The sequence below is a fragment of the Megalobrama amblycephala genome, linkage group LG17 (genome assembly GCF_018812025.1).
Source record: "Megalobrama amblycephala isolate DHTTF-2021 linkage group LG17, ASM1881202v1, whole genome shotgun sequence".
Lineage (NCBI taxonomy): Eukaryota > Metazoa > Chordata > Actinopteri > Cypriniformes > Xenocyprididae > Megalobrama > Megalobrama amblycephala.
The window spans coordinates 7,096,616-7,124,004 of record NC_063060.1 but is presented as its reverse complement, the minus strand read 5'-3'; the positions used below and the strand labels follow the sequence as shown (position 1 = coordinate 7,124,004).

Below are 27,389 nucleotides of genomic sequence, written 5' to 3'. Positions count from 1 at the left end.
TTGTGTGTGCATTTGACCATTTAAGCACAATAATCCGTGAAAAAGAACTGAATTTGGGAAAAAGAAAATCTTTACTGTTGGTATCACTACACAAGTGCTGAGGAAGCCACTGGAGCTGATATTCAGATATGGTAATAGGAGTTTAATTTCCGAAACGCACTTTTAATTGTAGACCCACTCACAACAGACTGGGCCGTCTGGCCAATCAGAGCAGAGTAGGTTCTTGGAAAGGACGGGTTTAGAGAGACTGAATCCTTTATTGAATCGTTTAGACACGGTGAAAAAACATATGCTGAAAATGTATACTGTGAGAAAAAGAAAGTATTTTTTGACCTTGGACGCATGTAAAACATTTGTTGGAGACCCCCAAAAACAAAATTAGGAACTTTTAAAATAGAATAAGTGGGGCACTTTAAATAAGAATTTAATTTAAATCATTAAAGGTCCCGTTCTTCGTGATCCCATGTTTCAAACTTTAGTTAGTGTGTAATGTTGTTGTTAGAGTATAAATAAAATCTGTAAAATTTTAAAGCTCAAAGTTCAATGCCAAGCGAGATATTTTATTTAACAGAAGTCGCCTACATCGAACGGCCAGTTTGGACTACATCCCTCTACTTCCTTCTTTAATGACGTCACTAAAACAGTTTTTGACTAACCTCCGCCCACAGGAATACACAAGAGTTGCGTTTGTAGAGTGTGTTTGTCGCCATGTCGTCGAAACGCTGTTATTTTCATCCCGCAGTCCAATCACCGGGTCTGATTCCGGCTCAAATTGATAGGGTAAAATTAAAGACATGTTTACAATAACACTGAGTGCGTGCATCTCCACGTTATGGTAAGAGGCGTGACCTTTCCGGGCAAGATGCGCTAAGAGCTGCAGTCGAATCACAACACAGGAACCGCTGGCACAATCAGAACTCGTTACGCATTTCTGAAGGAGGGACTTCATAGAACAAGGAAGTCATCAGTCCGTTTTTATGACAGTGGAAACAGCGGTATACAGATAAGTAAATTATGTGAAAAATACTGTGTTTTTTTACACGCGAAACATGAACACATGTTATATTGCACACTATAAACACAATCAAAGCTTCAAAAAAAACACGAAAAACGGGACCTTTAATATACGGTCATTCGAATTCTGTGGAAATCTGTAGATTCTGTGCAGATCATCCAACATTTCTTTTCTTGGTTTCTTAGGAGACTCTTTCTTACCGTTATGACAGCTATGGGCACATATCATTCTAAATCATTTCCCACAACTGTGAAAATCCCGGAGCTGTCTAAGCTTCTTTTAGATGAAACGTCAGTGTTGAAACTCAGATGTCTCTGAGGGGTTTTTGAACTTACCTCGAAACTGTACTGCCTGCCGTCTCCTCCCATGGAAACCTCCTTCAGAATGATCTTCTCAATGTGCACCACTGCAACATCAAAGAACATCATCATTACAGTGCTGCAAATATGGCTTTTTTTTCTCTGTGCTGACAGGGTTTTCAACATGCGAAGGTGAGTTACCTTCCCTCGGCGACGTGCTGCTGAGGTGTGGATTGGCGTTGCTGCAAAGAGTCCAGTCTACGTCATTCTCCCGGTGTCGACAGAGGAACCCCGGTCTAGAAAACTGGCTCTGTGACAGCCAAAGAAAAATAAGTTATTAAAAAGGTGCATAAACACATACATTTCCAACATCACACTTTCTGAAAAGGAAAATAGACGCACTTAAAGTTTATAATTATGAATTCATATACACTGTGGGTTTTTTGTCCTTTCCACACTAAAAGAAAAACTGTAATGTTAAAGAAGTCCTTGATTATGATTTCACTTTTTTTATAACTTTAGTTAGTGTGTAATGTTGCTTTTTGAGCATAAACAACATCTGCAAAGTTATGATGCTCAAAGGTCAATGCAAAGGGAGATATTTTCTTTTACAAAAATCGTTTAAGGACTACAACAATCAGCTGGTAGGGACTACAATGAGCTTCTTCCTAGGTTGGTGACATCACTAACCCTAAAATTGACATAAACCCTGCCCTCGAGAACACGCAACAAAAGGGGGTGAGGCCATGTTGGGCTGCTTTAGAGAAGAGGAAGAGTTGTTGTAGTAGAGTGTTATTGTCATGTCGTCATTTTACGCTGGACTGCTTCACAAACGAGGGTCAATTCAACGCTGGATTTGCACAAAAGGTTAACAATGACGGCACATGCTAGTTGATGAGTTGAATCAACTCCACAGCAACTACATAAATTTATCCACTAACCATTCAAAAACGTCCAGTTGCATTGTAAAAGTTTTAACTTCTTCCTGAGTCTCTCCATCAGTGTCGACTCCGGTTTGAACAATGTAAGGCTGAACACCGTTACTGACAATCCTCATTTTGGCTGCGTGAGATTCTCCAGCTTTGTTGTTGTTGAGCAACCAAAGCGTGAGCTGTTAAAGCTCCGCCCTCTTCTGGAAAGGAGGCCGGGAGCAGCAGCTCATTTGTATTTAAAGGGACACACACAAAAACGGTGTGTATTTGCTCACACCCCAATAGAGGCAAATTTGACAAGCTATAATAAATGATCTGTGGGGGATTTTGAGCTGAAACTTCAGAGACTTATATTACATCGGGGCATTATAAGTCCCCTTTAATATCAACAAAACTACAGCCATATTTGAAGTTTAATATACAGCTACGTGAAGAAACCAACAAAAACATTTTGTTAAGACTCAGGTGCATTCACTCATCTTCACGCTCATTGTCGTTGTTGCTATATGTCTCCTAAAATTTCCTACTTTATCATGTCAGAGCAAGTTAGAATAAGGTATATATACATACAGCCATCTAACAATAGCCTATTATTTTTAAATAGTTGATGACTAATATGATTTTTTTAAATGGACAATACCTATCTAGTAGACAGCAGAATGTCCATTATAACGTCAATAAATGTGGGGCGTCAATCAAAGCATTGCATCTGTGACTTACACAATCAAAGCCATTCACATTCAGTCATTCAAAATGTGTCAATTAATTCGGATTGAACCAAGTGATCCCTCGTTTCCTATTCTTTTATAGCAATTGAGCATAATGCCTCAGCTTACATGTCTACGACTCATCACCATCATTTAAACCATTAACATCATTCTCAACTTGACATCGACAACAAACAACAGACATTCATAAACAGACAGAGAGAGAATGTTGTTTTGGAGACCCGATTCAGTCTAATGAGTGCGGATGTCCCATGCGATGAAAAATCCCACACATGGCCTCATTTACGAAATGCAAAGCCCACAATAAAGTCATTCACATAGAGATCAAAGGAGATCAGGGAGGATAGCATTGGACACACTTGACCCACAAGACTATAAGATGGAGGAATTTAGCAAAGCAAATGTCCCATCATGTGGTTGTATTGGATTAAAGGGTTTGTTTATTTGAGATGGCACATTCCATATTCCTATTAAGATGGAATATGGAATGTGCTATAATTTGCTACAAAAATTTGCTTACAAAAAAAGGAATGTTTCTGTGTAAAATGAAATATTTTTAATTTCATGTTGGTGAATATATTTGATCACAGTAATTGCCAGGATTTTTCCTGTTAGTGACTCAACATACGTTGACAGCTGCCAATCATCTGACATGAGCACATGAATCCTGCTGATGTCTGATACACCTCTGGCTGTCCCGTCAAAAATGAATTAAACAAATAAAGGAACAATCTGAGAGGGAATTTTCTTACAAAATTTCATAATAACTAAACAAAACTGCCTCTTTTGGGAACTCACAGTTTTATTATGGTTCCCAACAAGACAAGAAAAGGGACCTGCAGGACATAAAATGGAATCCAAATAATATCTGAGTAGGGGTAAAATCCTTCAGGAACCATGCGATTCCTTTAACTGCCCAACAGTAAGACATTATTCCAGTACAAAACCTTTACAACTTTAATAAACATTATACAATATCCAATGAGACTCTAAAAATTAAATAACAATAAATCAAGAAATCTTGTAGGAGTTTTAGTTTAACCAGTAGGATCTTATTTTATTCTTACTCCTATTGGGATCCTTTAGGATTGATTCGAAAGTATGATAGAAATTCCAAAAGGAATCCAGCAAAAATTCCTTTTTAACTACAGGTTATTCAGATTCATGTACCAGTAATGTCAGTTTAAGTGGCAGTACCATGGAGCACTGATGGCATCACATGATAAAATCATGGTATTGTACGGTACTGGCATAACGTTCAAATTATACTATGGTACTTTTTGTTAGTGACTCTGAATCTCTATTCTCTACATGATTTGTATTGGTACTGAATGTTTACCATGGTATGTATATGATTCTCCAAGTGCCTTGGTCATTTTTATTAGTAACTTTAGACAATACATGAAAAGTATCATGGTACTACCATGTTTTTGGACCACACGTACCATAGTGATTATATTCCCTGGAGTACCATGTAAATACAATAGTACATGAATTTCAAAACCTTGGTGTATAAATATATATATATGTGTGTGTGTGTGTGTGTATTACAGTATATATACACACACACACATATATACATATATTAGTACCATGGTTTTGCAGTCTAATGTACCATGGTACATGGTCACATGACTTTTCTGTAGGGGTGGTACTTCAAACTTCCATATTATTTTGGGGTAACGTTACGTGTCCAAAACATTAAATTACCATGAATTTTTGCCATTTTTTTAGTGTAATGCAAGTGATTTTGAGGTAAATATCACACACCCATCTTTGGAGTCTGTCCAACTGCGCACGCAGCTCTTCCCGCTGATGGAAACTGAACGCCGGGTGTAACGAGCCCATCGTGAAGAGCAGCAGCAGTTGGTCCACAGTCTCCGGCTCCGGTAGAGCCCCGCACATCCTCGCGTCCATTCGACTCAACGTCCTGAAGAGAATCGCGGCGCATTCCCTGCTCTTCGATCCGAGCAAAGACAAATAAACTAGCAGTTTGGACAGCACCACGGGATCGCTTACGTCCACCAGCCCCTCTAGATCAGCGGGGCAGTTGGCCCGGATCTCGAAGTCCCGCAGGACGGTGAAATCTCTCCGGGCCAGATCCTCCAGACAGGCGCCGAGGTAGCGCAGCTCCAGCGGCTGACACATATGCAGCAGCCCGCACAACAGTTCTACGCGTCCGGCCGGGTTCAGCTGTAAGCCGAACCACTCGAACACCGTCTCCTTATCGAGCGGAGCCGCTCCGCTGCCGCTCTCCCGATCGGTTCCGTTAACGGAATTCAAGTCGCATCGGTGATTTTCGCCTCCCGCCGCTCGCAGCTTCATCTTCATCATTATCAGCTCTCAAACACGATCATCAGAGATGGAAGTCCATGGATGGTACTTTCTTGCCAATATGTCGGCATCAAAACGCGATGAAATTCCCGATTTGGGGCGGAATTTCGTTAAAAATTTGCTGTCTGTAGTGTGACGGTGTGGCTTTGGTCAGTTTGCCAGATTACTCGCCTGCCGTGCCTCCAGAATATCCTGTCAATCATCCATGACTCCACCCACTCGCCATAAGAGTCGCAGGGTCCTAAACTCACCCTTTCAACTCGAGAGATATTTTTAATGGAGTGATTTGATATACAAACTATAACAAATATATTTAAATAAATTTACGAAATATTAATTAACAAAGTACAACGAAATATTACAATAACTAATTACATGTGGCACGACATTTATTAAATGGTTTAACTGTGCTATAACCATATATACCCGAGTGACCTTGTGCTTTTTATATAACGACGATTATAGACATAAGATAAGAGACACCAATGTTCAAGTAACATTTATTATGACAACAGTAATCACAATAAACAATTCTTCCGCCAAGTCAAATAGTTCCATAGTAAAAGACAGTTTATGCACATTAATATATAAATTCAATTGACCCATGACCGAGGAACTACTTTCCACCTGTCGACTATGTCACGTAAAATGCTGTTTTCTACATGTAAAAAATGCACAATATGTAGCCTAACAAATGGTAACAGATAACTTAATAGTACGTTGCTAAATAAGGGCTATAATTAGACCACAAGGATGTAAGTTAGTGTTAGTACAAGTCTAACCATTGTACTCCTTAAATACAGTGGATTTGAGGTATTGACAGTGCACGTGTGCCTGTTCAAATAATGTAAACCATAAGCTTATTTTACTTATAATAAATCAAAAACCCAGAAGGAACCCAAACATCGGCTCAAAATGATGAACTCATGAAGTCTTCAATCTCAAATGAGTGTGTATTTTAGGCACTTTTTAAATTTTATTTGAGTTCATTTTTTTTAATGATCACATTTAAAAGTACACTTTTAATTTAATTCTACGAATCACTTGCAGTTCCACCACGAACCACTAGGGGTTCCCGAGCCCTATGGGGAAACCCTAGTTGTACTCAGTGTAAAGACCATTGTATCCACTAGAGGGCGACATTGTATAGCCGTGACATGCATACTTCTCAAAGTTTCAAGAACTTTTTTTTTTTTTTTTTTTTCAAAGTTTCAAGAACGTGTAGAGTTAACTTTAAACAAATGTCATAACCACTCTCCCCAATACCACCATTTCATTGAATATATTAGGACAAGCAGAAACATTCCTCATTCTTGAGATGATATACTTCTGTGCATGCCACATTCATTTCCAGTGCTTTTCCACCCTAGATCCAGTCCACACAACAAATGCATTGTAGTTCACCGTCATTACATCATATTAAAAACACTACACACCATTAAACTAAACTCACATGCTTCAGTTCAGTTGAGTTGTTTATGTCTTCTCTATTTTTGTCTAATGTGATTCCTCTGGTAGCCGAAGGGGCCCACCTTTGATCCAAAATAGCTGTGCCAATATATAAAAGTGTTTGAACAGCGGATATGTGTACAATTCTGTGGTGTATAAATATATACAAAGGGACGTTTAGCAAAGCAGCTCACAGGTACATATTCCTTCCCCAGGTACTAATGTGGTTGGATGTGCTACTTTCTTTCTAAACATATTTTTATTCATAAACAGGCCAATAGAGAACGACGGTGGTCCCCTAGGAGTTATTTCACAGTATTGGGATTCAAAGGAAGGTGCCAACATCTGTGTTTAAGTATCTGGCCTAAACAGATGGAAACAAACTATGTGCTGCTACTGGAAGAATAAAGACATAGTCATCTCTGTAACACAAAAGACATTGCACAGACATGATGTTAATGTAATGTCAATGGACTCTTCTAAATAACTCAATGCATGACGGCAGAGAAAATAAAGACATTTTGGACTGCGCTATTTGTGGAATGGGCCTTGGGATTGGAGGCTTGGAGCCATTTGGCTTGACTTTCTTTGAAGATGGTTTTGTGGAGGGTTAAACCCGTACTCCTCCCTCTCTCTGATGCCTGTCGCTCTTTCATTCTGCCCAGGGAAGGCTGTACGTCACTGTGGGTGCAGATATAAAATAGTCTTTGGCTGTATCTTGCCATCTGCGCACTGTTTCTGCTGCACTGGACTGTAATTCATGTCAGTGATGAGAGCTTTTTTAGCTGTTGCCTTGTAACGTGTTGGTGGCGACTGACTTTTTAAACTTGCGGATATCCAGGACTTGCATTGTTGGTGAGAGAGAGTTTCTTTTTTTTTTTTTTTCTTGTTTACTGACATTTTTTATGTTCTCTCAAATTAACTTTTTCAAGGACCATGGTATTACTACAAAATATACCATGGAAAATCATGATATCCATAGTTTTTGGATGCATTTATTAAAGTAACCTATCATACAGTGGTATAAGTGCTGTCAAACTGATTAATCAACGATCACAATTAATCGCATTTAACATAAAAGTTTGTTTACATAATTTGTGTGTATATATATATTATATTTATATACAGTATATGTATGCATGTCTGTGTGTGTGCGTGTGTGTACCTATACACACAGACATATATATATAATATACACGCACATATATTATACTTTTATGTTAGATGCGATTAATCACGATTAATCGATGTGACAGCACATCTGATCATTGGTACTTCCGCAATACTTTTTTGAAAGTGCAGATTCAGAATGTTTTAATTTTATTGTAAAATTTAATTTTAAATAATAAAAAATTTAAATATTCTGAGAATGCTCAATATATATATATATATATATATATATATATATATATATATATATATATATATATATACTTTTCATAAAATGTCATCTTTTTCACAGGATTTTTCTTCCTGCTGCTTGGCTTCTAGTTGCCATACCATGAGGACATGGAGGTTTTGTTTACTGATTGTTTGTGTTTTGTTGCCGTACATCGGTGGATTCCAGCAAGAAGACACTCAAGCTGGTTTGTTATCTTATTCTTAGTCTTATACTTTATGATGTATTAGTCGAATGGTTTAAATCACATTTTAACAATATAAATGCACATTAAAGTGACACTCTTGGGGAATTTGTAGCTCAAAAAGGTGATTGAAGGCAGTAGCAACATCAAGGTCATGGGTTCAATTTCCAGGGAATACATAAACTGATAAAATGTACAGGTATACCTTGAATGCAATGTAAGTTGCTTTGTATAAAAGCGTCTGCCAAATGCATAAATGAAAAGTAAATTAATTGTGTAGATGCTGTAGGGTGAATTCAGGTAAATTGAGCAACTCTTAACATTGAGACAAAATGTACCTGTCTTCACTCTACATTTTTCCTCAAGAATTGTAATACAATTTTGTGTGCATGTGGACTCTATGGGCCAATGTTTTCCTGGGTTTGCAGGTTGTAGCACAACTCCCAATGACCTTGCGTTCATCATCGATGGCTCCTCAAGCTTGGGGGTCCCCAACTTTGAAACAGCCAAGCGCTGGCTCATCAACATCACCAGTGGCTTTGATGTGAGCACCAGGCACACTCAGGTGGCGGTTGTCCAGTACAGTGACACCCCTCGACTGGAGATTCCTCTGGGAAAGCATCAGAACAGCCAGGAACTCATCGAGGCCATCTCCTCCATCTTGTACCTGGGAGGAAACACGCGGACCGGCCGCGCCATCAAGTTTGCCACAGACCACGTCTTCGGGATGCCTAACCGTACCTCCCAGTCTCCCAGAAACCGCATCGCCGTGGTTCTCACCGATGGGCGCTCACAGGATGACGTTGAGGATGCTGCAATGGAGGCCAGAGCACAGAATATTGTTCTGTTTGCAGTCGGTGTGGGAAATGAGATCACTAACTCTGAGTTGGTGTCCGTGGCCAACAAGCCAGCCTCTACTTACGTGCTACACGTGGAGGATTACAAATCTATTGCAAGCATATGGGACCTGATGGAGCAGAAACTATGCGAGGGTGAGTCATGCTTGACTTTGGAGCATATTTTTATAATCATTACAGGGACATAAACATGGGGCCCAGTACATTTGTTTACTCTTGAAGAGAAACTGTTGGTCATCATCTGCCAAGACAGGATGCTTACAGAACAATGGAGATTGTATCTTTGGACTAGTGGACTAGTTTTTTAATGCTACATGGTTATGTACTGGCATTCATTTCCTGTTGTTTTGTTCACTGCATGTTGGTTTGTTTTCTTTTTTATTGCTCAAATGTAGCTGGAGAGAGTTCCTAGTTATGATTAATTTAAAAAAAAAAATCAACCTTGTCTCTGATGTTTCTCCTGAAATTCCTTAGTTTGGAGGAATAATCTACTCCATATAGTAGACTTCAGTGACTACCAATGGGTTGAAGGTCCAAATGTCAGTTTCAGTGCAGCTTCAAAGGGCTCTACACAATCCCAGCTGAGGAATAAGGGTATTATCCAGCTAAATGATTGGTCATTTTCTAAAAAAAAAAAATAAAAAAAAAAAAGTTATATACTTTAAACCACAAATACTTATTTGTATTTGTAATATACAAATACTCATCGTGCACTGTTCTGCGATGCACCACGTATTACGTAATCACCTTGGAAAGGTCACGCGCAACGTAGGTGGAAGTATTGAGTAAGTGTTTACAAAGCAATTGTGCAAAGACTAAGTCAAACGCCCTTTACAAAAAAGGATAAAACAACAATGTTGGACAATTTTGAACCTGGAGGAGAAAATGAGATAGACGGAATAGGAGAAAACGGAAGTTTTTTGGTACTTCCGTCTACATCACACGTGACCTTTCCATCATGATTACGTAATGCGTGACACATCGCAGAACTAGTGCAACATGAGCATTTGTGGTTAAAAAGTGTACAGTTTTTATTTTTTAGAAAATAGCCGATCGTTACGGTAGATAAGACCCTTATTCCTCGTCTGGGATCATGTAGAGCCCTCTGAAGCTGCACTGAAACTGCAATTCTGACCTTTAACCCGTTGGTAACTGTTGAAGTCCACTATATGGAGCAAAATCCTGGAATGTTTTCCTTAAAAAACTTTATTTCTTTTCGAATGAAGGAAGAAAGACATAAACATCTTGGATGATAATTAAATTGTCTTCTGATAATTTAATTCTGAAGTGAACTAATCCTTTAAAATCTCTGACTTTGGTGTCTTGGCAAATATGAGGCTTTTTTCCAGTGTTGAGATCTCTTCTAAAGAATCAGAATCTGAAGACCTAAGTCTCCATTTGCTCTCCATATAATCTCACTGCTGTTTAGGAGAAACAACTGAGATATTAAGTGAATTGAAGTGAAGTGAAGTGAAGTGAAGTGAAGTGAAGTGAAGTGAAGTGAAGTGAAGTGAAGTGAAGTGAAGCAAAGTGACATGTGGCCAAGTATGGTGACCCATACTCGGAATTTGTGCTCTGCATTTAACCCATCCAAGTGCACACACACAGCAGTGAACACACACACCGTGAACACACACCCGGAGCAGAGACCTCATTAAATTAGATCTCAAATAATGGACATTTTCTTATTCTGTTACGGTTGTCTGGTTAGCAAAACACATTCTGATGCAAAGCATCACACAACAGTTGAAGTGCAACTAAAGGCTGTAAAGTGTGTGAATTGAGTGGCTGCATTCTCTCATCCACAGAATCGGTGTGTCCGACGCGGATCCCTGGGACAGTGAACGACCAGAAAGGCTTTGATCTAATGAGCCTGATGAAGATCGAGCAGGTGGCTCAGAAGGTTCAGGGCTCTTTGATATCAGAGAGAGCGTCACAGCTCAGCCCTCGCATGGACATCACTCACAACACCAGGTGATTTTAGCTTTGCAATCTATAGCTGATAGATATATAGATATGTTCTTGCACACATTGAAGTGCTTGTCAATGTGATGTAAATGAGATGTTGAGTGAATTCCTGTGGTTAGAAATTCGGGCTACTTTGACCTACACCTGATGATCCTCACAGAGAGATCTTCCCAGAAGGCCTTCCACCAGCTTTTGTGTTTGTGGCAACACTACGCTTGAAAAACCCAGCTCACTGGATGAAGTTTGACCTCTTGAGGGTGTTATCTCAGGATGGGGTTAAGCAGATTGCTGTGACTGTGAATGGAGCAGACAAATCGGTCACTTTTACCTGCACCAGCACTCTGAAGAAAGAGCAGACAGTCATATTTAATGACAGAGGGATTAAGGTCTGTGAAATTTTTGCCACTTTTAAATCTCATTAAGATAAACACTGCATCCCAGTTCACACAATATCCATGCTAAATAGTAGGTAAGATAAGAATTATTGCATCCCATATCCTATAGTAGGTTGATAAGGTGCCTAAATTATCTACTATTTCCAGTGTTGGGGAAAGTTAATTTTAAAGGTGCCATCGAACGTTTTTTTACAAGATGTAATATAAGTCTAAGGTGTTCCCTGAATGTGTCCGTGAAATTGCAGCTCAAAATACCCCATAGATTTTTTTTAAATTATTTTTTTTAACTGCCTATTTTGAGGCATAATTATAAATGCGCGATTCAGGCTGCGGCCCCTTTAATTGCTCGCGCTCTCCGCCCCCTCCCGAGCTCTCGACTCTATCATTGCATAAACAAAGTTCACACAGCTAATCTGCCATTTTTTGCTGTTGTCCTTGCTTGCTTACCTAGTCTGTTGATTCAGCTGTGCACAGATCCAGATGTTAATACTGGCTGCCCCTGTGTAATGCCTCGATCATGGGCTGGCATATGCAAATATTGGGGGCGTACATCCCGACTGTTACGTAATAGTCGGTGTTATGTTGAGATTCGCCTGTTCTTCGGAGGTCTTTTAAACAAATGAGATTTATATAAGAAGGAGGAAACAATGGAGTTTGAGACTCAGTGTATGTCTTTTCCATGTACTGAACTCTTGTTATTCAACTATGCCGAGGTAAATTCAATTTTCAATTCGATGGCACCTTTAAAAGTAATGCACTACAATATTGCGTAACTCCCTTAAAAAGTAACTAATTGCACCAGTTACTTTTTATGGAAAGTAATGAGTTATAATACTTTTGCGTATGTTACTTTTGCTTGTTTGTTTGTTTGTTTGGATTACAACAAAAAGGAGAGCTGTCAGTCAGTAAATTGGAAAACAAAGTAGCTTGCATTACTGATTTGAAAAAGTAACTCAGATATTTTGATGTAAATTTAAAAGTAATGCGTTACTTTACTAGTTACTTGAAAAAAGTAATCTGATTATGTAACTCGTGTTAGTTTTAATGCGTACCCACAACACTGACTATTTTTGGTGGAATCAATTTTTCATCAAAATGTCCCATTTAACATCAAAGTAAATACTTTTAGGACAAATTGGAAGTATGCAATTTGGGATATGGCCATTATTAAAATATCCATACAGTAAGAATATAAAAGCAGAAATTAATTAAGAATTAGTCTCTGATGATTGATCTGGTTAAGTCTGTTGTCACACGGTGACAACAAAAAAAATCATGATTCTAACTTTTATCTCCATAGTTGGCCAGACAGTGATTCATGTTTTCTGAATCATTTAAATAATAATGTCCAGTTTTTTAAAGCTTAACTTCACAGTGTTCTATAAATGAATAATGCTCTTAAATGGCTGTTGAGATAGTATTCTCCCTTGAAACGGAGTAGAGGCTTGGATCCAGAAACAGTATTTGATACATCACAACTTCACAACTGGATTGTGTATTTATGTCTTATACAGTTTGTTACCTGTCAGGTGTGTACTTGTCTCTCATAATAAATGATATGACTGAATGTGTATGTCTTTTAACAATATGATTTATGTCCCCATAGAGGCTCTTTGACACGGATTGGCACCAGCTGAAGTTTTTGGTGAAACCCAAACGCATCACTTGTTTCGTAGATGGTGCATACGTGGAGGAGCAGCTCCTAGATCCAGTTGTTCCTATCTACATTAACGGAAAGACTCAGGTGGCCAAGAAAGTCAATATCGAGACTACAGTCCCTGTGAGTGTTTCCAACATTTTATGCACTTTTTGACATCTGACTGATCACAAGTTTGTAGTGGTAGACTGGTAGTTGGAAGTTTGCTACCACAATATTGTTCAACAAATGGTCAGATCATTACATTTCTGTTGTGTTTTGTGGTGCTTTATCAGATTGTGCTGCAGAAGTTACGGCTCTACTGTGACCCTCAGCAAAGTGAACGAGAGACAGCATGTGAAATTTACTCTGTGGTAAGACCGTAGTATTATCTGCCACACTATTGGGCATGTTGTTCTGGAACAACATTCCTATTCAGCAATCACAGCTTTAACCTTATTTCTACCACTTATGCCCATTCATCCATTACCATAAAGGGTTAGTTCACCCAAAAATGAAATTTCTATCATGAATTACTCACCCTCATGTCATTCCAAACCTGTAAGACATTCGTTCAGAACACAATTGAAGATCTTTTTGATGAAATCTGAGAACTTTCTGTCCCTCCATTGACAGCCTATGCAACTACCACATTTAAAAGTAAAATCCATGTGTGTAATATCTACAGTGTTCAATCTGAGGTTAAACCACTGGAGTTTACTACCTTTCTAGGCCTAGAAAACACTCAGATTTCATCAAAAAGATCTTCATTTGTCTTCCGAAGATGAACGAAAGTCTTTCGGGTTTGGAACGACATGAGGATGAGTAATTAATAGCAGTGTGCAATATTAAAATGTGACGAGATTGAGCGAAAAGCTGTCTCGTGATATCGCTATGATGGAGCGCGAGGGTGAAATTAGCATAGAATATGCCACTGCTACATTTACATTAGATTATGGTGCACCCCCCCCCAGTTTTTTTTTTTTTATAGAAATAAAAACCATTTAATTCAGTTGGATAACAGTCGCTTCAGTTGTAAACGTCTGCTCTGCTCATCCAACACGAGCTGCAGAGTCGCACACAGTGCAGGAGGAATCACAGTTCACTGAACTTGTGACGAGAGTAAGGCGAGATGACTGACAAGACCTTGGCAGAGCATTCGTTGCAGAACAGAGACTAAGGGTCCTATAATACACCCGGCGCAATGCGACGCAAGGCGCAGCGCAAGTGTGTTTGCTAGTTTGCGCCCGTCGCCATTCGCGTTTTCCCGTTCAACGCCACGTCCTTAAATTAGTAAATGCATTTGCTCCAGGTAGTGCGCCCATGGGCGTGCTGGTCTAAAAAAGAGGTGTGTTCAGGCGCATTGCTATTTTAAGGAGCTGAAAATAGACTGCGCCATAGACCAACTCAAACCTGGTCTAAAGTCTAAAGTCAATGGCGCATTTTTTTTTTTTTTTTTTTTTGTTAGAGCGCGTTGGTAGAAACTGCGCCTCTGGGCGCGTCGACTTTGCTTATTACACACAGGGATGCGCATCACACAAACATGCCAAATATTAAAAACAAAAGGATTACAGTGTAAAAGAATATTATTGTGTAGGCTATAAATATAAAAATGTAATGATAAATAGTCATTGCGTGTATTAGAATTAGGCTACCCATTTTCAATTCAGCCTATTACTACTTATAATGATGAACGAAATTGGCTAATTTATTGAACAATCGTGCCAATACACACACATATATATTAACTGACTCATCGCGCGGAGCTATTTGAAAGCCTGCATCCAACGCAGACGATTGAAAGATTGACTGGCCACTTAACAGGTAATTTCAGCAAAACATCTGATGCCAGAAGACGAGGACACAATCACTGCTAATTCATCCCACGCCTTCTTCACCTCGGGAAGCTTTGGTGGATTCCTGCTTGTCCCGTAGATGATCTGCTCACGCGCTTTAACTTCGCGCACGAGCAGATCGGTTTCTTCGCTTGAAAAGCGTTCAGCTTTTACTGTCAATTGTCGAGAGCACACTATTGTGACGCGAGAGCATATCAATGTAATGCGCGAGCGCAAATCTGTCCGCTCGCGCGCGGATTTCCTCTGCTCTCGCGCAAATCTGTCCGCTCGCGCGCGGATTTCCTTTGCTCTCGCGCAAATCTGGACGCGCGCGCTCAAATATACAGTGCTCTCTTATGAACTGCCTCTCCTCTCGCTCAGATATTGCGTGTGCACGCTCAAACTGTTTCCTGCGTGCTCAAACGTGTCCTGCGCGCTCAAACTGCACATGTGCGCTCACGAATCTCTCCGTGCTCTTGCAGAAATTAATTTGGCTTTTGGATTAAACGCTGTCAAAAGTTATAAACCAATCAGAAGAGACGACTGATCCATGAAAATGCTACGTGGAATCTTATTGGCTGAGAGTGAACTGCGCCTGGAATTCTTTCGACAAAGATATGTATTTTATTTATTCACAATTTAATAATATTTATCAAATGTAACCTAGTCTAACTGCATCACATTACAGGTCAAACCCCTATTTATCTAAACAAACAAACAAAAAATGTTTCTTAAAGTTATTGTGGTCATACGTTTTGTGTTGAATTTAAAAAAAAAAAAAAATAGGTAACATTTTACAATAAGGTTTTTATTTAACATTAGTTAATGTATTACCTAACATGAACTAACAATGTGCAATACATTACTGTAATTATTCATCTTTGTTAACGTTAAAAATACAGCTGTTTGTTGGTTGTTTACTTCACAGTGCATTTAATAATGTTAACAAATACAACATTTGATTTTAATAACGTATTAGTAAATGTTGAAATTAACATTAACAAATATTAATAAATGCTGAAGAAGAGCAATTCATTATTAGTTAATGTTAACTAATGCAGTTAAATAATGTTAACGCAACCTTATTGTAAAGTATTACCAACAAATATCTTCTGATTTAAGACCGAACAAGATCAGGGTCAAATCGTCATTCCCTTAATACTTAATGTGGAGATCACATATACCACTATAGTCAATTTCTTTTGAGGTCTGGAATTAATGATTCTGATACATCAAATACATTCTGATACATCAAATACATTTTAACAGTCACTGGTCACCACCTACTGGCAGAACAGTGTAACAACATTAGTTTCAACATTCATTTAGCTACTTATTTTAATTGCTGAAATCAGTGTATATTCAGACTATAAATTGTTATTGCAATACTTGCATTATTATTTAATGTTTGCAACACAGATGTAGCAATAGTATGTTGTTGAAAACACTTTGTGAAGCTGTTTAAAACATATAGCTTACATGACCACTGCTTTCAGCAGCAATGCAAAAGCAGGTTTAAATATTCTGGTATGATTGTAATTTCAAAAGGTTTAATATAGACATAACCGAATCGTTGTCATTTAGGAATAAGATCGCGTTCTTTTGCTTAATCGTGCATACACAAGAGCTTAGGTATTTTTGTATGTCATGTTTTATACCAGACCTCAAAAGAAATTGACTATGGTGGTATGTGATCTCCACATTAAGTATTAAGGGAATGACGATTTGACCCTGATCTTGTTCGGTCTTAAATCAGAAGATATTTGTTGGTAATACTTTACAATAAGGTTGCGTTAACATTATTTAACTGCATTAGTTAACATTAACTAATAATGAATTGCTCTTCTTCAGCATTTATTAATATTTGTTAATGTTAATTTCAACATTTACTAATACGTTATTAAAATCAAATGTTGTATTTGTTAACATTATTAAATGCACTGTGAAGTAAACAACCAACAAACAGCTGTATTTTTAACGTTAACAAAGATTAATAATTACAGTAATGTATTGCACATTGTTAGTTCATGTTAGATAATACATTAACTAATGTTAACAAATAAAAACCTTATTGTAAAATGTTACCTGTTTTTAAAAAAAAAAATTCAACACAAAACGTATGACCACAATAACTTTAAGAAACATTTTTTGTTTGTTTGTTTAGATAAATAGGGGTTTGACCTGTAATGTGATGCAGTTAGACTAGGTTACATTTGATAAATATTATTAAATTGTGAATAAATAAAATACATATCTTTGTCGAAAGAATTCCAGGCGCAGTTCACTCTCAGCCAATAAGATTCCACGTAGCATTTTCATGGATCAGTCGTCTCTTCTGATTGGTTTATAACTTTTGACAGCATTTAATCCAAAAGCAAATTAATTTCTGCAAGAGCACGGAGAGATTCGTGAGCGCACATGTGCAGTTTGAGCGCGCAGGACACGTTTGAGCACGCAGGAAACAGTTTGAGCGTGCACACGCAATATCTGAGCGAGAGGAGAGGCAGTTCATAAGAGAGCACTGTATATTTGAGCGCGCGCGTCCAGATTTGCGCGAGAGCAAAGGAAATCCGCGCGCGAGCGGACAGATTTGCGCGAGAGCAGAGGAAATCCGCGCGCGAGCGGACAGATTTGCGCTCGCGCATTACATTGATATGCTCTCGCGTCACAATAGTGTGCTCTCGACAATTGACAGTAAAATAACAAATTCCGCCATGTAAATAGCAATCCACCATGGCGCGAGAGCGTCTCTTAAAGGGAATGGGAGATGACACTCAGGGGTGCGTTTCCCGAAAGCATCGTTAGCCAACTATGGTCGTAAGTCCCATTGAACACTATTGGTAACGATGGAACTTGAGACCATAGTTCGCTTTGGGAAACGCACCCCTGATTGGTTTATTGAACGTTACGCCCATTACTCATTAAGAGAATAGGGACAACTCATTTAAAAAATGCGCCCCGGCGCACGGACCGTTTTTCCGTCCTTAAAATAGCAAAAGTGGATTTGGACACGCCCTGAGATCGTTAAAATAGCGCCCTAAGTGTCTGATAAATGTCTTATCTTGTAGAATGCACGCTCAGCAGCAACGCTCCCTAAACACAGAGTACGTGAGATTGTGAATTAAGTAAAAAGCGAGCTCCCTGATGCACACAAACTAGGCTACATACAATAGTCTCCCAATAACAAACCTATCTTAGGCTGGGCTGTGTAGTTGTAACCACCTCTTAGCTCTGGTCTTGGTTTTGGTCTCTGTAATTTGCACTTTGAATATTGAGAGAGAACATTGATTATGGTTGCGCTTATTGTTTGCACTTAATAAAACTGTGTTATTTATTTTTGTTATTTATACGGTTTTATTTCTATGTTCAATTTGTGGAAAGGAGGTTAATTAGGAGGTTACACACAGCCTCAATTAGAAGTTCTGGAATCTCATAATTTACGTACAGTAAGGTCTGAAGAGACTTGTGTGAAATCATACCGGAGAAAAGCCAGTCAGTTAAGTTTGTGGGTGAACTAACCCTTTAACTCAAATGAACCTTCTGATCTGATTGGTTGATAGTAAGGTTGTTTCAGGACCAACAAGGATGTTGATCCAGGAACGAGTCAATCTAGGTTAACTCATTCACTCAAGTGTTTATCTGCCACCATTGATTTGCTTTTCACTCTAATTTATCTTTCTGTGTTTGTTATAGGATGATGACAGGGTAAGTTACAAGCTTAACTATTCTTGCTTTTTAAAATTAAAATGTTCTTTTTATTGTGGATTGGTTTATTTTGTTTGTATTTTATGTGCAATGTTTTGTATCCCCCAGTGTCCTTCAGATCGCTCTCCTGCTGTAGAAGGTTGTGATTGCCCCAGTGGAAAACCTGGTCTGCCTGGTCTACCTGGACCTATGGTGAGGCATTTTTCAACTATGCATCCCATTGGATGGACAGACAAACTTGCTGAGGTCTTTTGCTTGTTGGGACATCTGTTTAACTCTTCACTGATTGAACACAGGGCTTCAGAGGGGAGAAAGGCAGAGAAGGACCTCCTGGCCCTGATGGTAAACCTGTAAGTGGAATTATTACTGGTGTAGGTATATTTATTTGTGGCTCAGGAGGTTTGAACAAATGTGATACTATCATGATTTATTCATCCACCAGGGGAAACCAGGCGAGAAGGGAGCATCTGGAGAGCCTGGTCGAGATGGACAGAAAGTGAGTGAAATATCAAGAACATTTTCTGATTTTCTCAAAGCTTTATGTTATTATTTTATTCCTTTATTTATAGGGTGAAGCAGGTGAACCAGGACACAAGGGGGAACGAGGGCTGGAAGGACCCAAAGTATGTAGATTTTGAATTTGTCATTGTCTTTAAAATGAAAAAGTATATAATGGCTTGTATATTTTTCCCTCCAACCTTTTAATAGGGAGAAATGGGACCACCAGGGCCACCGGGGCCTTCAGGACCGACAGTTAGTCTCAAACTTTTTAATCTTAATTTTCCTGCTGTTGTGTTTAAAGGTTAAGTGTATAAAGTTTCTCTTTAGTAAGCAAAAGCTTCATTGACTGAAATTATTTCCTTAAAATCTCCTTTAGGGAACCGGCTTTTCCAAATTGGATTTGGATGACTTTGGAATTCAAGGAAGCAAGGTAAAAAAAACAATACATCATATTATATCTATTGAAAATTACATTAAATGATGACCAAACAATATTTTGCTTATGCAAAATATCTTGACCTCATAGGGAATCCCAGGAGAGCCAGGGGAAGTGGGACCGCCTGGAAAACCCGGACCAAATGTAAACAATCTGCTTTACTCATGAATGTTCATACTGTGCATTAGTGATCATTAACAGATTTATCCCACTTGGAAATGTAAGTCTTTAACTGAAGGTCTTCTTATTTTCTTTCCCTTGCAGGGTGAACCTGGGACACCTGGTCTACCTGGACTTGCTGGTCCCAAGGTAAGACCGATTTCAGTCTGACATTGCATCCAAAACTGTTGTAATTCAACTACCACTACTTCTGTAATCATAATCACTCACAACCAGGAGTTTTGTCCTGGACCTTATGATGATGGAGATCATTAAAAGGCAGTGGCCTTAAAGGTGCAATATGTAAGAATTTAGCAGTAAAATATCCAGAAACCACTAGGCCAATGTTATATATTTTGTTCACTTGAGTACTTACAATATCCCAAATGTTTCCAACTATTTGTAAATCGTGAGAAAATTGCAATTTTAACCAAGGCTCCGGGACGTGTGAGGAGTCGCCTGTCAGTTGCGTGAGACCCGCATTACCCTCGGTTTCCGGTTTTAGTCTTATTGATTAAATGTCATTTTCTTGATTTTTTTGCGAGTACCATGCTTTACCATGCCTCAGAGAAAAACACTATTTTGTGAAGTAGCTAACATAGCGTAATCAGATGCAGCTTTATTTTTAGTAACAGTAATACAGAATTTTATCCATCATACAATACGTTTTAAAATTAGTTAACCGCGCTCAAACTTGGCGTCATCAAGCTACGCCTTTGTTTTGAATAGGCCTCTAGCGACCTCTAGCGGACAGAAAATCTTACATATTGCACCTTCAAGCACTGCTAAAAGACTGTATGTCTTGTTTTGCAGTACAAATATAAAGTCTTATTTGTCCAAAAAATTGTCAAAATTAAGTGAGTTTATGATTAAAATGAAAAAAAAAAAAACATCTGCTAATGGGGTGGGAAAAAATAAACATATTTTTCTTTACCCCACTGGAAAATGTTTTTCCTTGTTTTAAACATAAACTTACTGTATCAGTACTGTATTTTTTATATTAATGTCCCTTTGCTTTTTAAGAATGATTAGATGTTTGTACTGGAAAACAAGACAAAAATACTGAGTAAGAAAATCACTTTTTGCTGTGAAATTCAGTGTAAAGATGCAGTGGTGCATAAAAGCCATATAAAAATGTACCGGTTCTGGTTTGTTTTGATAGCAAAGGAAGGAAATGCTACAGAAGCGCACGACTTGTTTTCTGTTGACTTGTGCATAAGAATGAATGTGCTTCCTGTTTCAAAACATTGTTGTGCTATATAAAAAAAGACTGTAAATGCACTTTTTTGTGGTGTATATTTTTAGGCAAACCCCACCCACAAATCTCTAGTCCTGTACCTCATGAATTCAAGTGATATTGATGACATGATGAAGTTCATGTGAATCAGTGGAGTTGTTTCCTGCTCCTAGTACACAGCATAAACAGGCAAACCTAAAGTAAATTTCAACATCACACCCAGAATTTTAAAGTATTTAAAGCAGCACAGGGTGTACACCATCAGATGTGTTGGGGATACAATCAGACGTCCTCTCACACGAGAAAGTCCTGGATTATTTTAAGCGTAAGAGCATATTTGTGGCCTTGTCGTCGATCCTTTTTATCCGTCTCTCTGACATTTTTCTTAGCTTTTTGCCAGCAGGAGACTGCCGTCTTGCCCAAAGCTCTATATATAGAGACTTAAACGCCTAGATTATGATGGGTCAATGACACAGTACACATCATGAGCTGCTCTTTGCTCTATATGAATATAAGGTCACATGCCAGCCAAATTACTGTGTGCTGGTTACATTTTACATCATTTTTAGCATTATTATAGATGAATACTGTGGTATTATGATAAATAAAAGATGAATGTTGCTTTTATGAAGTTTGTGTTTCATGGCAAAGCTGATTTTCAGCAGGATGTTGACACTTTTAAAAATAAACTAGCATCTAGCAGTAATATTTGGGGATGCCACTATGAATATTAGAAACATGCATGATGAATGTTGTACACTCCTGGTGTTGTGGGTCAACATAGATGTTGCTCTTTTATTGCTCAAGAGACTTTGTGGAGTTTTCAGGAAGTTTCAACTGCACTAAGCATCAGTTTTTTTCTCAGTATTTTAAGAGAATTAAAATAGAAAAAACTACAGACAAATGTTATGCTTAGATAATTTGGTCTTTGAGGTCATATTGAGATGACTGGTATCTTGGCAAATCTGAGCAGAGTCTGAGACAATTTTATCTCTTTTGAATCTCTTGACTAGATGTGTGAGATTACTGCGGGAGTTTCTTGGAAATAGGGGTGTCAAAAGTACCGACTTCAGTACCAAGTTGGTACTGAAATTTTAGAAAATGTGACAATACCTCCATTTCCCTCTAGCATTTTGAGCACTGTTGAGCGGATTCTTAAACACCTCTGATTGGCCGTTGTGTTCACGAGCTCAACATATGTAGCTACAATGATCAACGCTTCAAAAACGTTGTAAATAGATCCCAAATTTATCCACTGATAGACGGATCCTCTGATAGAAGCCTTCTTTCAAATGCTCCTGTGTATAAGTGTTCGGTGAAAAGTGTCAAAGATGTCTTTTTACAGCATGTTTTTGAAGAGTTGATCATTGTAGCCAATCAGAGACATATCTGTTGATCGTGTGAACACAATGGCCAATCAGAGGTGTTTAAGAATCCGCTCAACAGAGCTCAAGATGCTAGGGGAAAATGCTGGTATCGTCTCATTTTAAAATTTTTAGTACCAACTTACCGATACTGAAGTGTTGTAGTATTGTATTAAACAATTTCTTCTCCTCTGTGTCTTTCTCAATACTGAGCTGGCGTTCTGATGTAGAACCTGGAAGTGCTGAACGTAAACAGCGTAGGAGAATGACAGGGAAGAGAAGAAATTGTTGAATAACATCACTGTTTTTGTTTTGTTTTTGCGCAAAAAAGTATTCTTGTCGCTTCACAACATTAAGGTTGAACCACTACAGTCACGTGGACTGTTTTAACGATTTCTTTAGTACTTTCCGGGCCTTGAAAGTGGTAGTTAAATTGCTGTCTTTGGAGGAATCAGAGAGCTCTCGGATTTCATCAAAAATATTTTAATTTGTGTTCCCAGGTGAAAAAAAAGTACATTTCTATAATATACTTAAAGTGCTCTATTTTCGTGCACTAATTTTGTACTTAATATACTAAAAAATCCTCTTTAGTACTACTTAAGATCATCTTAAGAGCATCTAAGTGTACTCAAATGTGCTATTTTGAGACAGCATGAAATCTGAACTAAAATGTGCTTTTAATATACTATCTCTGTATTTAAAAAATGTATTTAGATACCATTTATAGTACATTTGAACCCATAGTGTACTACAAGTGGTAGCTAAATATATTTTTTAAATACAGAGATAGTATATTAAAAGCACATTTTAGTTCGGATTTCATACTGTCTCAAAATAGCACAGTTGAGAACACTTAGATGCTCTTAAGATGATTCTAAGTAGTACTAAAGAAGAATTTTTAGTATGTTAAAGCTGCAGTCTGCAATTTTTGGCCCTCTAGCGGTTAATAAACAGAACTGCACGTGTCTTGCGGAAGAACATTGTAGCCGGAGCTACTTTTCTCAGTGTATGTCTCAGTGTATGTGATACTCTGCAGCGGGTCCTACCATTCCGGTCTGAAATAGTCCCAATATAAACACTTATTATAAGTGTACCATAATGATTCAGGGTAAGACAAAAACACGGTTTGGAAAATGGATTCATGTTGTACATTCTCATTATATAATTTTTGTAAATTTTGAACACAAAAAAAGTTGTGGACAGCAGCTACAAGTACAAAATTAGTGCGTGAAAATAGAGCACTTTAAGTACATTATAGAAGTGTACTTTTCTTTTCACCTGGGTTCCGAAGATGAACGAAGGTTTTACGGGTTTGCAACGACATGAGGGTGAGAAATTTCATTTTTGGGTGAACAAACCTTCAGAAACATCTGAAAAGTAGACTTAAGCAAAATCTCCATTTGCTCTGAATTGAATTTCATTAAGAGATGAAGATGGAGAGATATAAAAGAGATAGTATATATTTATTCAACCCCCACCTCCCTTTGAGCATTTGAGTGGAGTTTTTTAGACATAAATTGGAAGTCTGTCGCTCAGATCTATTTTCAGGCTACTGCATCTGTCTCAGCATCTGCGTGCCGCCTGATCCCTGAAAATTAGTGCCGCCCTGCCATTTACTGCCCCATTAAATCAAGCCTGTTTATCAGTACAGGGCTTTGATTTGACTCTTGGCAGAGCTCAATGTTTGTTCAGGTTTGGATGTGGCTCTGTTTGAAAGATGTGACATTTAGATTTTGTCCAACAAACTATTAAATAGCCTTTAAAAACTTTCAAAACACTTGTTGATAATGTTCACTGAAATTAAGTGAACATTATGTTAAAGACATGCTTTTTTTGGGCCGTAAATAAGGGCGCAAATACCAGTAAATTGACTCGCGCAAGCTGGGGTTTAAATGCTTGATGCATCACACAGCGGTTGAAGCTACTTGTTTAAAGTGTGCAATGATTTCAGATTCATGTTTGAGAGTGTGTGTTAGCTTTGTGAATTAATTTTTTTGTATCATAGCTTTGCTATATTGTGCATTTTAGCACTTTGATAAGAAATTGTCTTCCAGTTGTATATAATAATAAGGGGCTAGCATATGCATGATGAGACTTAAAGGTGCCCTAGAACTTCTTTTTAAAAGATGTAATATAAGTCTAAGGTGTCCCCTGAATGTGTCTGTGAAGTTTCAGCTCAAAATACCCCATAGATTTTTTTTTAATAAATTTTTTTTAACTGCCTATTTTGGGGCATCATTAACTATGCACCGATATATAGGTTGCGGCCCCTTTAATTCTCGGAGCTCGCGCTTGCTTTGAACAGCATAAACACAGTTCACACAGCTAATATAACCCTCAAAATGGATCTTTACAAGATGCTCGTTATGCATGCTGCTTGCATACATCGGATCATGTGAGTATAGTATTTATTTGGATGTATTACATTTGATTCTGAATGAGTTTGAGGCTATGCTGCGTGGCTAAAGCTAACATTACACACTGTTGGAGAGATTTATAAAGAATGAAGTTGTGTTTATGAATTATACAGACTGCAAGTGTTTAAAAATGAAAATAGCGATGGCTCTCTTGTAGGGGTGTGACGAGATTTCTCGTCGAGGCGAAAAGTAGTCTCTTGATGTTGCCATGACAGAGTGTTAGGATGATTAGGAAAGAATATGCCACCGCTTCGTTTACATTATGCCTCCACTGTCGTTTTGCTTTGTATTTAAATATCATTTAATTCAGTGGGATAATGGTTGCCGCTGCTCCATATTTACAGAGTTACGCGCGATCGTAAAAGTGAAAGTAAACGCGAGCGCGCATTCAAACACGATTTCAATACCCCGCATTTTGAAAGCGGCTCCCTGATGAATGCAGATATCTCTCAATATGAAAGCTATTTTAGGCTGGGCAGTGTAGCTGTAACCATCTCTTAGCTCTGTATCAAAGAAAATTTTGGTCTTATTTGCACTTTGAATATTGAGAGAGTGCGATTATGGTTGCACTTATTGTAAAGTGTTACCATAAAAATGAATAAGAGTTTTCTCTTAATCTTATTAAGCACAAACAATATTTCATTTGTTAACATTAGTTAATGCACTGTGAACTATCATGAACTAACAATGAATGACTATTTTTATTAACTAACATTAATAAGATTAATAAATACTGTAGCAAAGATATTGCTCATTGTTAGTTGATGTTGGTTAATACATTAATGTCAATAAATGAGACCTTATTGTAAAGTGTTACCATTTTTATTTATACTGTTTTTATTTCTATGATCAGTTTGTGGAAAGGAGTTCAGTTAAGAGGTCAAAAGTTGTAGAAGCTCATAAATCATGTACAGTAAGGTCTGAAGAGACTGAAATCATACAGGAGAGAAGTCAGTCAGTTGAGTTAGTAGCAAAACCTTTTACAGTGCTTGAGTATTGTTGTCTTTTACTGCATATGATAATTGAACATGATATGACATAATATGAACATTCATTAAGATGATTAGTTAAAACATTTCAAATACACCTGCAGAATATTTTTTCTAGTCATGTATTTCGCCATTGAGGATTTCTTAAAAATAGTGTGTAAAAAATCTTGTCTCGTCTCGTGAACTCAATCTCGAGTCTCGTCTCGTCTCGTCTCGTGAGATATCTGTCTCGTCACACCCCTACTCTCTTGTCTCCGTGAATACAGTAAGAAACGATGGTAACTTTAACCACATTTAACAGTACATTAGCAACATGCTAACGAAACATTTAGAAAGACAATTTACAAATATCACTAAAAATATCATGATATCATGGATCATGTCAGTTATTATTGCTCCATCTGCCATTTTTCGCTATTCTTGTTTGCTTACCTAGTCTGATGATTCAGTTGTGCACATCCAGACATTTTGCCCTTGTCTAATGGCTTGATCATGGGCTGGCATATGCAAATATTGGGGGCGTACACCCCGACTGTTACGTAACAGTCGGTGTTATGTTGATGTTCGCCTGTTCTTCAGAGGTCTTTTAAACAAATGAGATTTATATAAGGAGGAGGAAACAATGGAGTTTGAAACTCAGTGTTTGTCTTTTCCATGTACTGAACTCTTGTTATTCAACTATGCCAATATAAATTCAATATTTAGTTCTAGGGCACCTTTAAGTGAAAGTTGAACTCAAGGGCTGTGTTTCTGTGATTTGATCGCTGAACCATTTGGCACCAATGGTCTCTACGATCAACTTAATTCACAATGCTTTCGAGAAACGCAGCCCTGGACAGGATCACTATTATCACGTTTGCTAGTTTTCCTTGTTAAGTCCTGGCCTTCCCACTTTGGATCTGAGACAGAATTGCTCGCTGTAGCAGCAACATCAGGTTTCCCCAGACCACTGAGGGATGATTATTTAACCAAAACTTGGTTTCATGTGGCACGCCAAAAGAGAGCACCCTCGTATGGGTGGGTTTCCTGCAGCATTAGTGGTGCCACCAGCGCTGGAAACAGCCTTTAATCATGACATGCAGACATACATGCATATGGACTGTTAAAAGAAACTGAAACACACAAACCCCAAAACCCAAGAACAACTCGTGACTAGGTTGATTATGAGTTTATTTGAACAGAAATGGGTCATAATTTACGTTTCACCTGCATCAAACATTCAATGGATGCACAACAACCACCAAAAGGTTAAAAGAGTTAAAAGTCATATGGAATCTCATAAATTCCTTTTAATTGGCCCTCTCCTGGATATAATTGCAGAGCGACGGTATAAGGTACAATTATTGTTTGTCATGTTTTGAGAGCATGCTTGTGTGAGGTCTTTCCAAATGTCAGAGCCTCAGGGTGAAGTATACATGTGCGTCAATTTATGTGTGTGAAAGAGAAGTACAGTAAGAGAGAAATATACTGGGAAATTTATATTTTTACACTAGCATTCAGTAAAAATGAGAAGAGGTGAACACAATCAGAGGTCCCTGGCTCAGATTTAG

General features: G+C 38.1%; 2 protein-coding genes across 3 annotated transcripts in view; one reads left to right on the top strand and one right to left on the bottom strand.

Moving 5' to 3' along the window:
- Positions 1–5,478, bottom strand: part of zcchc2 (zinc finger, CCHC domain containing 2) — a 30,479-nt gene extending 25,001 nt beyond the window's left edge. Inside the window, exons 1-3 of the mRNA XM_048162285.1 lie at positions 4,745–5,478; positions 1,516–1,624; positions 1,351–1,421 (exon numbers count right to left, since the gene is read on the bottom strand). Coding sequence (XP_048018242.1) covers positions 1,351–1,421; positions 1,516–1,624; positions 4,745–5,308 — 744 coding nt within the window. The 5' untranslated portion in view covers positions 5,309–5,478. The remainder of the gene's footprint in view (positions 1–1,350; positions 1,422–1,515; positions 1,625–4,744) is intronic.
- A 185-nt stretch (positions 5,479–5,663) lies between these two features.
- Positions 5,664–27,389, top strand: part of si:ch211-106n13.3 (vWFA and Collagen domain-containing protein) — a 62,453-nt gene continuing 40,727 nt past the window's right edge. The window contains exons 1-17 of one of the 2 annotated variants that reach the window (XM_048162283.1): positions 5,664–6,953; positions 7,031–7,612; positions 8,220–8,343; positions 8,769–9,332; positions 11,006–11,171; positions 11,326–11,551; positions 13,167–13,340; positions 13,493–13,570; positions 18,725–18,736; positions 18,845–18,928; positions 19,033–19,086; positions 19,179–19,232; positions 19,306–19,359; positions 19,445–19,489; positions 19,614–19,667; positions 19,764–19,817; positions 19,938–19,982. In XM_048162283.1, coding sequence (XP_048018240.1) covers positions 8,259–8,343; positions 8,769–9,332; positions 11,006–11,171; positions 11,326–11,551; positions 13,167–13,340; positions 13,493–13,570; positions 18,725–18,736; positions 18,845–18,928; positions 19,033–19,086; positions 19,179–19,232; positions 19,306–19,359; positions 19,445–19,489; positions 19,614–19,667; positions 19,764–19,817; positions 19,938–19,982 — 1,749 coding nt within the window. In that variant the 5' untranslated portion in view covers positions 5,664–6,953; positions 7,031–7,612; positions 8,220–8,258. Of the gene's footprint in view, positions 7,613–8,219; positions 8,344–8,768; positions 9,333–11,005; positions 11,172–11,325; positions 11,552–13,166; positions 13,341–13,492; positions 13,571–18,724; positions 18,737–18,844; positions 18,929–19,032; positions 19,087–19,178; positions 19,233–19,305; positions 19,360–19,444; positions 19,490–19,613; positions 19,668–19,763; positions 19,818–19,937; positions 19,983–27,389 lie in introns of both variants that reach the window. The other variant, XM_048162284.1, reaches the window with a different exon arrangement.